Raw genomic sequence first — 13,043 nt, 5'->3', positions numbered from 1 at the left:
GAAACAGGGTGCCTCAAGGATCGCATCAGATTCCCACCATCTTATTTGTACATAATTCCAATTGTGATTCTCTTGCACTCTTTTGGCTTAATCTAGTACAAATGCATGCAACACTCCACCGATTAAACTAAGGTTGTACACGCTAGATATTTAATCTCACTTCAAACAATGGATGACCGCTATTGCTAACCAGATGACCAGCTATTCACTGAAAGGGCCCGATTTAGAACTTGACCAATAGGATACGCCACAAAACAATCGAACTGGCAAACTATTGGTCTGCCTGCTCTATATTTTGGGTGGCCGGATTAGTCGTGTTTCCAAGTGTTGTCACTGGTTTTGCCATCAGGAATTTAGCACAGACGGCGTGAACAAGAAAGGGGGTGGGGGGGGGGGGGGGGGGCAAGGTAATAGATTCAGAGGATACTTCCTGGTACGAAAGCAGAAAAAGGATTATATACGGACTGAGCACTCAAAAGTAAAAACAAATACATTGACAACTAATCTAAGTTATTTGCTAGAAAAGAAAGGATGTAATGCATGCCTGTCATTTCACTTTTCAGACTACCATTGTAAGATGTACGGGTTTCCGAGGCTGTCCGTTTAATTTGTTTACCCATTTTCAAATAGCTATCTTCATTTGAAAACGTTAAGAAACACTCAGAGTTGCAGATTGTCACACACAGGTGGATATAATCGGTACTTTAATAATTAACGAAGCTCCTTTAACAGAAGCAAAGGATATGGATGACTCATAAGAGGGCAGAGAACAGCTGAAATAAAGAGCAAATGTTTGCTAATAAATCAGGCCAAGACCAGAAAAACAAGCAATATCAATGTCAGAATTTTTAAAAACTGGAAGGTTTAATAAGGGGAAACTGCACCTTCTGACACGCCAGCATGAAGGTGTGTGCTTACTCTCCCCAAACCATAATCCACCACATCAAAAATAAAATAACAAAAGCATGCGTTACATACTTCTTGAGTCCAGGCACAGCGCCCCATGCCATATTCACAAAGGAATGTTTTCCAGGAGCACTTTCCTCCCTTCCTCATAATCCTCCTCATCAACGCTGACCAGGAGCTGTATAGCCTCTTGACCCACGGCCTGCTTCAGGGAGTCTGTGATAAATACACCTTTTAGGGCCTCGAGCAATGAGCCATTCAAGTAGTCGTTCCAGAAGGCATCCAAGTAAGAGAGCTCCGAGAACTTGATTTCACAGATAATGGATCCCAAATCCCGGGATTTCAGGACTGTGTTGGACTGGCTGAATACATCAAATTGTTTCTCCAGGCGATTCTGCTTGTTGGAGAGCACATTCTGACTAAGAATAGAATGGTGATTGCAGTACTCTGCTCTGACCCGCAAACGAATGCCTATTATATGGAGAAAAGGAGGGAAAGGGAAAGAAAAGAAACAAAGAATTAGCAACAAAAACAGAACAAATGCAGTGGGAAACAAAGCAATTTTAATCATGCAATTAATTTGAAAGGGTGTGTGACCAGGTCATTTCTAGCCAGCAGTTGAAAGTCAAAATATAAAACTAAACAAAGGAATCTAGGATACATTTGAAGACTAAAAAAGATGTAGGAGTTAAATGGCTGGACCAAAGTAGTTCTGTGATTGACCAATTTAAAGCCGAAGGGCATAACCACAATTGGAGGATGCAACTTACAACCAAGGCAATCAGGCTTCAAACCTTGCTACATTAAGTGCCATTTTAAATACTGGTGTAAGAGCTGTAGGAAATTCAGACTTCCGGATCACATTAAATCCACTGTCCGGGATAGGATTTCACTCCATCCAGATTTTCACTAGCTTAGTTCAGTGTGCTGTTAATATTAGTTGTATAGGAAACCCAAGTGTACATACATGTTGTAGAACCAAACTATCCCCTTGTGGTGTGAATCGGAAACCCCAGCCCTAAATGCATCATCAATTAAGAGGTGCAAATAGCACAGTCTTATTATAATTTACATCAACTCCCACTGTAATTAACTTTATTCTACAAATTAAGATTATAAAACAAATATCCCCAGGAGAGCTACAGAATGTACAGAGCAACACATTGATAATACAGGAGATTTTTTTACATACGCTGAGCAAGGGGCCAAGAACTTTCGCCTTAATTTTTCTTTTCATTTTCATGTGGGTCATCAACCTGCGGAAGTATTAACTCAAAGTGCAATATCATCATGGTCACCCCGCAGAACATACCTCATCCCTCCTCCCAAACCCTTAACACCCACCCCAGCACTTGGTTACATTTCAGAAGCCCTATCAGTCAATGGGTTAGTCTTGTGTGGTTACGTTTCCTTTATTCCATACCAAGAACAGTATAGAGAAACTTAAAATGTCCGATGCCACAATGCACAAACTGGCAATACTTCTGAGTGAAAGGTAATGGTCAGAAATGTAATTCTTGTAAATTGACAAGGGGCCAGAGGTGGAGTGCAACCATTTGAGAAGACAAAAAGAAACTTAGTAGGCAGGTTGCAACCTACAAATCAAACTCTGAAATTAGGAAGCACAAGAAACCCCTTTTTGTGAATATACGAGTAGCAGCTTCTGTTACTCTCCTGTACCCATTAACATTAACTGGTTTCTGAACAATTTCTTTAAGGACGAGGGATATTCATTATATTTTACACGGTACTTTAAAGGAATAAACCTCATGACAGCCAGGAAATCTAGCTTAGTTCATAGGAAAAGAAAACGAGAACCTCCGCATTATTACATGAGACTGCTGCTCAACATGGCTCATAATTTGGCTTAATAGGAAGAGACTACAATATATATATTTTTTTAAACATGCATTATTCCCATCAGTATTTTTCTGAAACAGAATGCAGTTCCATATTGCCAGCCTGGACTGGACCTTTATATGAAAGGAGAGAGACAATATAGAAGAAAAAACCAGCAGATTCTACCACAGCATGGTACAGAGGAGATGGTTTCTGGTTAGGATCCTATTTCGGAGTCACCATGAGGGACTCCCTACACAGCTCCTTTGCGGTCAGTTAGCTATAGCCTTCTAACTGCAGCATTGCTCGCGTGTGGCTCACATTTGGAGCAGGTGTCCATTCACGGATCCGTTTTTGAAAATTTGATTTTTCACAGATTTTAGTTAGTTGTATTGCTGAAGCTGCTAAACTTGTTATCACTGTGGTCGGTCCACACTTCTCTAGGTATGAAGGCAGTTAACTAAAGTCTCTGGTTTGACAGATGCAAGATTTTAACTCAAAAGGGATGTTCAAGAGACTACCGATGGCTAGGAATCTGCATTTCAGATTTTATGGAGAAGAGAATCAAAGAAAATGCACCCCATATTAGCTACTGGCATACACGAACTTCACCAGATAGCATTCCCATCCGCAGTAGGAAACCACGTGCATCATGCCAGGCATCGATGAGAGTATCACGCAGTCATAGAAAGTTCATGAACTGCAGAAAGAAGGGATTCGATATAAGCTAAGGATGGTCAAACCGATATGTGGAAATCCTGAGAGCCAAAGTTGATCCAAATGTGCTTTATTGACAGCCGTCCTCAGTAGCATGGAAAGTCCTTCATACGGTAGAAGGCACGGCTGGTCAGTGATCGCTCTGCAGGAACGTTGTTCATTAGGTAGAGTTTAGGTGGCAGAACTGGACAGTGTGCCCAGCTGAGGCGACAATCTGTATCTGGCAATTGACGAGTGGAAGGCAGCATCACCATAGAACAGTACCACCTGCAAGAGGTCAAATGCTATTAAGTGAAGGTGTTCTTCAGGAATGCTATGCAGAGCCCTTCTCACTTGCATTGGTCCACAAATTAGCGTGGCAAATGCACAAAGTCTCACCCGTTAATTTCATGGACAGTCAAGCTTTTTACGTTCCGCAGCCAACATTGGTGCAAAACTATATTCCAAGCAAAGGATCGGGATAATGGGGGCAGTGCCAGAGCATGGCATGGTAGTATATGCTTTCTTTGGAGGCCTGTCTGGGGGCTATGCTTGGGTTGTCAATCGGTGATGAGACTGAACACTGCGTGCACGACAATCTGGTAAGAAAAACCATGTCCAGAAGCAGTACACGACATTCAAAATGCATACGTCATATTTCGGTCAGGCCCCATCAACTTTGAGAAAGAGAAAATACCCCTTGAAAATGTTTAAAAGCTGTAAAACGAAACAGCAGTGCAGACAGAAAGGTGAAATCAAAATCACCACACTGAATCTTAAACTACCCTTACTATCCAACTTCGTGTTGATAACGAAATGAGATTGCATTCAATTCAGAAAACAAACCGAGAAGAGGAAATATTGCATGTTTTTGCAGTTTCTACTTTGGCCTAGTAAAACATAGCAGGACAGTGTATTGTAGTACTGTTAAATATCTTAATTTTTTCAGGCGCCTACAGCGATGTTGAATGCACACTACATGAAGCAGACATGGGACTTTTTGTAGACGTATAAAAGAATGAATTAAATGGACAGGGATTGAAGCAGACATCTGATGTTCTATCTTCAATACACAGTATATCTTGAATTGTGGCTCTGGTAAGAAAAACGGATATATTGCTTTCAGAGCGGACTCTCGTCCATGCTTGTAAGCCATGATGGGCACACAATACACATGGCATTCTCCCATTTCCCTAATCTTAACAATAGAAAACATTTAACAGCTGGGTTCACAGGCAGTAGGATTGTACAAATAAATATCAATACAGATTATACACACATGTACGTTTTACAGTTCGACTGGAGGATTTCAAGAACATGGAGCCTGACATGCACACCGAAGGGTTGTAAAGTGTTTGGATGGGAACCACAGTTAGCAGTCAAACCTCTAATAGTTTGAATATTGCCTCCCACACTGGCAGCAAAGAGTCCCCGATTATATAGGCAACAAGTCCAAATGAAGAACCAAGCATATGTATTCCTGCACCGCTCATTTACCACCCAATAATTATGTTGACTGAGGTGCCTCTTTACTGGGTAAAATTGAATTTGTTCTCATCATTTGAGTAGTTTAAAACTATTGTGAGCCACCTTCACTGCGAACTTTATATACAGGCCCAAGGGTTTTTGAATTTAAAAACTTAAATTCTATCACAGAAAGAAGATTCAGTAGGTTTTTTAAAGCTTATCAAAAATGGTTACAATCTTTGTAGGTAGATTGTGGAATATTGAGGCAAAGCAGAGAAAATTTATTTTTTTACCCATTCAGTACCTATTCTCAAAAGCCACCTCTACTCCCCCAGATATTAATCTTAATCACACTGTCGTCAGACCAGGGGTGCACAACAAGGTCATATTTATGGTCAACATTAAGGCAGTAGTGGGGCACCATAGGAAAATGATGAAGTCTTCTTTGAGGCACAGGATTGTTCTAACCAAAAGGCACACTGCTAATGTGGAGACATTTTGGAGCACAGCAGAATGTAATCCTCGCAGGAGAGCAGAGGCTGCTGCCTGGGAGCAGCGAGGTTAGCAAGTTCAAGTTTGATTTTGCCAAGAGGCAGATGAAGCTCAAGTTTGCACCCAAATGAGAGCAGGCTTTACGTTGTGCACCCCTGTTCGACAAATCAGCCAACAAAGGTTCCAGCATGAATTGCGAGCTTCCTCACATCAAAAACATTTTAAATTAACACTGAAAAAAGTGAGTTTTACATTCCTACGTCTTCATATAAAAACTCAAATTATAAGGAAATACAGTTGGCAAGTAAGGCAGAAAATCCAAGTTGCGTATTCAGTTGTTTAGTATGAACTTTGCAAATTCATCTGAAATTCGCAGTCTCAAGCACTGGCACAAAGCCCCGATTCTAAATAAAAACCCTACCAAAGCCATATCATGTTATCCTCCCCACAACCTACCCCAACGGTTTACGTTTTCCACATTTCCCATTCTCGTTTGTTGTGCTCCACAGATAAAGCATGATGAATCTTTGGCTTTTTTTTTTGAAGAGTAACTTGTCAAAAGCATTATAGAAGCAGAATGAAAAACAACCTTGTGTTTTTTAATCCCAAGTTTACCAGTGTCTGTTACTGCACCAGCTTTTCTGAGCGGCTTACTTATGCTTTTCCAATGTCGATTTTAACTGTGAACCGAGAGAAACAGGTTGATCTTTTAGCATTTAGCAGATTATACATTTCGGAGCAAGAAATTAGTTTGATACTGCACAGGAATATTACCAAAAAATAAAGCAGTCATTCTCTCCAACACTGGATTCAGCCATTTTGAACTCTGAGCTACTGCAGATATCAGAAATCAGTGTGATCGAAAAGCAAGCATTGGCTTTGAACGTTTTTATTTTATGAGTGGACGTCACTGAAGAACCACTGATCTACAACTCTAGAATAGTAATCACTTGAAGACGCTCGAGTCCCATGTTACTAGAGAGTAAGACATGGCAGTAAAGTATTATAGCAAGTTCATTCGTGCTGTAATGAAGGGAGATCAGAGTCACCACATTTGGGGCAGGTTTTCTGAGCCCGCCTACAGTTCGCAGCTGGCCTTGGGCCGCAGTTGCAAGGAACCACTTGGTAGTGCTACAACACAAATCTGGAACTAAAGACTCAAAGGAAACTTTTTCTTCAGCAAGAGAAAGCAACCAAAACTATTTACTTCTTATTTTAGACAAAATTGGACTTACTTACTTGAAATACTGACGTTTCCCCGCCTTAGTCGCACATTTGAGATGTTTGAACTTATAGCAAGCCTACCTTCACACGAAACTGTCCACAGCACTTCTCAAACTCATAATCATGATAAATAAACTTAGATTATGAAACAAAATTAAAACATGTTTTGTGAAAGCAGCTGAAGTTGGGCTGGAAGGTCAGTACTGCAAGCCTTTCTACTGATACTCCAAACATACATAGGAGGAATGCTGGTGTTCAGGGCTTCTTAAAGCTGATCACGCCAAGAGGACAAGAATTACCCTCAGGCTTTAAGGGCAACGCCGCAGCAGAAGCTTCACAGGAACAAGGTGCTTACCTGTAACTCTAGTTCTCCAGCACTGGTGTCTGCAGAGATTACCTTGCTTCTGATGACTGGACTTTAGTCGGGGAATGCTATACTCCAATAGTGCTTGTAGCTGATCCATCTCACTGGCTTCAAAGCCAATGAGGCGGAAGTCTCACTACACTTCTTACTTTCAAGTAAAAATATGCAATACTGATGAAAGAATAAAAATACTTACCTGTAACAGTTCTCGAGCGAGCAATCCGTTCCAGATTTAAACCATCGAAATATTCAAGATGCCAGATTGGGCCTTGGAAACATTGTTCTCATTGAAGAGCAACACTTAAAACGGGCACAAGTAATTTAAAACTCTTATGAAGTCAGTAGAGCTTATTTCTGGGGAAGAGAGAGATCAGTCCTCGCTCGGGCTGTTATTTGGTCAAGCGGGATATACACAACATTTCAAAAGCAACCGGTAGGCTGGATTTAGATTTGGGGAAGATTCCGAGCTGTACAAATAAGTCACTTGAGCAAGGCGGCCCCTTACTATAGATTGTAGCAGAGTCTGCCCAGAGAAGTTAACACCCACTGAATCAAAGCAAACATGGGTATAAATGTAGAGCCTGATCTCAGTAGACCTAGACTGCAAAAATAAAGACGTGTGACGTTGCAAAAGAGCAGCCACAGCGGTCCTGCCTTCTTTAAGATAGCATTTAGGATGCACTGGAAATTGCTGGATGACAGGCTTTCCAACACTACCTTCTGCACAGGGGCCCTTTTTCATTAGCCCACCTTGCCGCAACAGCACAAGCTTGCAGGTCAGAAATTTCATGTCACTACGACTCAAAAGATGAACCCTAAAGGTTTCGCTAATCATTACATGATGGTACAAGGTGGGGGGGTGGAGTGAATAGACTGTAGGGCTTAAAATTAAACAGGCACCCCCAAACTTATTCCCATATGGGTAACTCCGATGATAAAGTCCCGCTATCTCTACCTGCCCTATTGAAACATGCGCAGGACTGAGCACTCCGTAAAAATAGGGTGCAATCCACGGAGCAAGCCCTTGCTCACAACTCCCATGTTTATTGCTCGATTGCCCAGGCGACAAATGACTGAATCTGGTATACTACCCAGCTGCTTCACCGGAAGCACGCCGGCACTACAATAAGTACCCTTGAGCACCTAGTACCCACCATAAAAGGAATGTTTTCAGCGCCTTTTAAAAGTTAGATTTAGAAGCAGACGTCCTCAGCTCAATGCGCCATTCCAGAGTTTGACTACCAGACATTAAAAGAAGCAGACACCACTTCTGGTGCTTTAGATCCAGGAGATGGGGAAAAGTCCTTGACTAGCGGAATGCAGAGATCTAGTGGTCAAGCAGGTGGAAAACCTGCCCATATGATAACAGGGGCCCTTTTTGTGAGCTGCTCTGGGCGTAATAAACAGCCTTAAACTGAATCGTTTTTGGGTTTTTTTGCCGGGAGGAAGGAAAATGCTACTTACCTACTATGCATCTGTTCTTGGCATATAGAGCTGTAGAATTATATGCTCTTGCACAGCTCACCATCTAGTGTTGGGTCCGGATGTTTGCACTTTGTTTTTCTCGAAGAAGTCTTCGTAGTCACGAGGTAGGTGACTTCTCCCTTCAGTGATAGTACGCATGGGCATCGGCTCCATCCTTAGATTATTTTGCCATAAAGGGCGATGATGGAGTTAGTAAAGTAGTAAAGATAGATGTCCATGTGTAATGTATACAAGTAAGATAATACTGCAACAGTTAGAGGTACTCGGGGAGGCAGGTGGGCGCAAAGGATTCTACAGCTCTATATGCCAAGAACAGCATAATGGATAAGTAGCATTTTTCGTTCGAGGCATATGAGCTGTAGATCATATGCTTCAGCATAGACTATACAGCAGTTACCTCCCAAGAGGTGGCGAACCTGCAGCTGTTGCAGTAGTTTGAAACAGTGTTCTTTAAACTGCCTGGCCCACACTAGCTTGCGGTCTTGCTAACATTTACACAATAGTGTTTTCTAAATGTGTGTGGTGTAGACCATGTTGCAGCTCTGCAGATGTCATCTGTGGGTATATTCCCTAAGAATGCCATAGAAGCCCCTGGTGGGCAGGTAGTGTGCTCTAGGGGTAAATTGTTAATGAGCGTTTAGCTTAAATGTAGCATATTTGAATGCACTTAACTATTCACTGTGCAATACCTGCTTTTGATATGGGATTGCCTTTGTGAGGTGGCGAAAATGCAACATAAAGTGGTTTTGTTTTCCTAAAAGGTTTTGTTCTATGTAATATACCATGGCTCTTCTGACATCTAATGTGTTAGTTAAGAGCATGTTCTGCTACTGAATCTAGTAGAGGGGAAAAACAGGCAACTCAACAGACTGATTGATATGAAAGGTAGAAACGACTTTGGGATTAGTCCCAAGAACCTCTCTATTTTGGTGTATTTGTAAACATGGTTCTTGTATAGTTAGTGCCTGAAGCTCACCCACTCTAGCCGATGTGATGGCTACAAGGAAGGCTGTCTTCCATGTGAGAAACTGTGGTTCACGTTTGTGTACAGGTTCAAATGGTGGACCCATGAGTCTAGTGAGAGCTATATTCAGATTCCACACAGGAGAAGGTGGAAGTCTAAGAGGAATGATTCTTTTGAGTCCTTCCATAAGAGCTTTGATAGCTGGTTCTCGAAACAGACAAATGCTGTCGGTTTTGGAAGTAAGAAACTATTGCAGCAAGATGTAAGCGTATGGATGTATACATCAAATTAGAACGCTGTAGGAGTAATAGGAAACAAATGTTTTGTATTGAAGCATCTAGTGGATTGATGTGATTGTTGCGTTGTGTGTGGCAAGCAGATCTATTTCTGGGTAGCCCCACATTTGGAAGAATGGGAGGAGAACTTGAGGATGAAGTTCCCATTCGTGGATCTGTTGTTGACGGCTGAGCAGATCTGCAATCTGGTTGTTTACTCCTGTGAGGTGTTCTGCAAGCAGATATTTTTTTTGAGGTATGGCCCATCTACAGATGCTTTGAGGTAGTTGTGAAAGCTGTAAGGAGCGTGTCCCCTCTTGTTTTTGTATGTAGTAAATTGCTGACATGTCTGTAAACACCAAGACAGCTTTGCCTACTAGATGCAGTTGAAAAGCTTTGAGAGCAAGACATATTGCTAGCAGTTCTAGATGGTTTATGTGGAGTTGTTTTTGTTGAACAGTCCACATAAACAAAGTTACTATCAAGCTACAGAGGATCCCTCGAAAACCGGCGGAAAAAAGGGAACTGATGTCATCACGCCGACATGAGCCTATTATGGTGTCGATGACGTCAGCGGAGCGATGTCGTGCTTCTGTGACGACGTCGGCGCGAAGCTACAAAAAGAATTTCCGAATGTTGCTGACGCATGGAGATATTCACAAGGTGAGGAATCCACTGGCAGATTTATCCATCAGAATGGTGTGTTTTTGAAGATGCGCTCCCCAACCCGTGAGAGATGCGTCTGCTGTTAGTACTATCTGTGGAACCGGGTTGAGAACAGCTGTCCCTTGGAAAGGTTTTTTAAGTTCCACCACTGCAGAGAGCGATGGGTGCGGCAGTCTACCAACACTAGATCGGTTAACTCTCCTTGAGTCTGGTTCCACTGACGTCCCAAGCATTCCTGTAATGGGTGCATTTGGAGTCTTGCATAAGGAACTATTAGCATGCAGGAGGCAATCATTCCTATCAATTGCATGAACACTCGGGCTGGTACAGTGTTGAGGTTGAAACTGTGATGTTAGATTTTGCATGTTGCGTATCCTGACTGGGTTGTGTATGCTAGAGCTCTGCAAGTATCTATTGTAGCTCCTAGATACACTTGTGTGTTGGATGGCTGGAGATGAGATTTGGCGAGGTTGACCGTGAACCCCATGTTGTGAAGTGGTTGAAAAGGTCTTTGAACGTGGCGTAGGCACCTGTATTGCGATTTGGCTTTTATTAGCCAATCGTCTAAATAAGGGAAGAAGTGAATGTGTTGCCTTCTTAAGTGTTCTGCGACTACTGCCAAGACACTTGGTAAAGACTCTGGGTGATGTAGTTACACCGAAATGAAGAACTTTGAATCGATAGCATGTTCAGTCCACCACGAACCCGAGATTTTCTGTGAGCTGGGTAAATGGGAATATGAAAGCAGACAGCCTTTAAATCCAGAGTGGATAGAAAGTCTCCCTGCTGAAGCAGTGGAAGCACCAGTTGGAGTGTGACCATGTGGAAGTGGTCTGATTGAATGTAGAGTTATAGCTGTCTGAGGTCTAATCTAGGCCTGAGAGAGCCGCCCTTTTTGGAGATTAGGAAGTACACGGAGTATACTCCTGTTCCTTGATGATGAAATGGAACTGGTTCTATTGTGTGTTTCTCCAATAGAGAGAAGACCTATTGTTTTAGGAGAGTGAGATGTTCCGGTGACATTGTATGGGGTTTTGGAAGAATAGTTGGGGGGAGTGTTGGTAACTCCAAGCAGTAACCATACTGGATAAGTTGTAGGACCCACTTGCCTGAGGTGATTGAATTCTAGACAGGCAGGAATTGTGAGACGTCCTCCGACAGGTGTGGAATGATCAGGGGTCGCGGAGGGAAGGCAATGTTTGTTTGCAGCGGAGGTGCATGTGGAGTTGCCTTTGCCTCTTCCCCATTATTGATCACTCTAGAACCTCCTCGAAAATAGCCTCTGGGAGAGGTGCATTGATCATTACCCTTGTAAGAGACGGAGGGATTATCTGTGGACACTGTCTTCGAGCCACTCCTGTAAAAGGAGCTGCGAAAGGACCCTCTTAGTTGGAAATTGTAAAACACCCATACACTTTGCGACCTCAGTGTCTTTTTATTTTTTCAAGGGAGGTATCTACAGCTGGCCCGTAAAGAGGTTACTTATCAAAAGGCTGGTTTAGTATGGAGGATTGTACCCCCTGCTTAAAACCGGAAATCCTAAACCCAAGAGTGTCTGCGCAGTAAAACAATAGTATTTACTGCATGAGCTACTGTGTCTGCTGCATCGAGTGCACATTTAATGGAAGTGTTACTGATAAGTTTGCCTTCCTGGATAAGGTCATTAGTTTTTGCTTTATACTGATCGGGTAAGTGTTGCATGAGCTGTTCTAACTTCTCATAATGAGCACTATCATAGCGTGCTAGCAGAGCCTGAGCATTTGCAATACGCCAATAATTTGCAGCCCGGGTAACCACTCATGCCTGAGGCATCAATGAGTTTGGTTTCCTTGTCAGGAGGGAGAACCTGACCTGTGGTTTGAGAGATAGCTCTCTTGTGAGCATTAGAGACTACAAGAGAGTCCAAAAGCAACTGACCTTTAATATAAGCAGGGTCTGTTGGAGCGGGTTTGTATTCGTCTACTCTGGGTGTGAGTATTGGAGTTCTAACTGGGCTTTTAAAGACCTCATCCGTGTGCTTGAACATGTCCTTTAGTATTGGTAAAGTGGGACTAGATCTTTGAGAATGTGCGAGTGTCTCAAAGAGGAAATCCTCTTCCAAAGGCTCTTTATGGAGCTCCACTCCGTGATATTGTGCAACTCTGATAATGAGTTGAGCGTAACCAATGATATCAGGTCAGGACGGTCTACAAGGATACAGGCCAGGGGCATTATCTGTATCTGGTTCCTTATTGTAATTTTCCCCAAGGACCAGTATCTGGAGGTCTGTCCTGATCTGGTGGTATGTCCTGCTCCTCATCAGTATCCTCATCCCCACCCCCATAATCCTCATCCTAAACGCTAGGTGAAAGTGGAAGTGGTGGTGAATTTGATGGTGAAAGAATCAAATTTGGATTAATAGGAGGAGAGGGAGGTGGAATGTAAGGTGGAGAAGGGTTGGTACCATGGTACTTTTTCTTAAGAGCTAAAGAAGGGTCCTCTGTGAGGTCCAGCTTCCGTTTCTTAGGAAGTGGCCTGAATATGCCCCGTTTTAGGGTTAAGTCTTTTTTGTTTTGGGTCCAAAGATGGCTCATCGGACCGAGGCTCTTTGGGTGAAGTGGCTTTCTTTGTTTACTGTTTTCGGTGCCGAGAGTTTCGGCTCCAGCGCCTTTGGTGTTGGGAGTTT

General features: G+C 42.6%; 1 protein-coding gene and 1 long non-coding RNA gene across 2 annotated transcripts in view; both read right to left on the bottom strand.

Moving 5' to 3' along the window:
* DEDD2 (death effector domain containing 2) overlaps positions 1 to 13,043 on the bottom strand; it is a 150,240-nt gene that overhangs the window by 27,643 nt on the left and 109,554 nt on the right. Inside the window, exon 5 of the mRNA XM_078651336.1 lies at positions 979 to 1,377. Within this exon, the coding sequence (XP_078507462.1) occupies positions 1,013 to 1,377 (365 nt within the window). The 3' untranslated portion in view covers positions 979 to 1,012. The remainder of the gene's footprint in view (positions 1 to 978; positions 1,378 to 13,043) is intronic.
* LOC144767976 (uncharacterized) overlaps positions 5,944 to 13,043 on the bottom strand; it is a 29,836-nt gene continuing 22,736 nt past the window's right edge. The window contains exon 3 of the long non-coding RNA XR_013598402.1: positions 5,944 to 6,080. This is a non-coding gene — a long non-coding RNA (uncharacterized LOC144767976). The remainder of the gene's footprint in view (positions 6,081 to 13,043) is intronic.

The sequence above is a fragment of the Lissotriton helveticus genome, chromosome 7 (genome assembly GCF_964261635.1).
Source record: "Lissotriton helveticus chromosome 7, aLisHel1.1, whole genome shotgun sequence".
NCBI lineage: Eukaryota > Metazoa > Chordata > Amphibia > Caudata > Salamandridae > Lissotriton > Lissotriton helveticus.
Note: the sequence above shows the minus strand (reverse complement) of the source record. Positions and strands in the feature narration are given on the sequence as shown.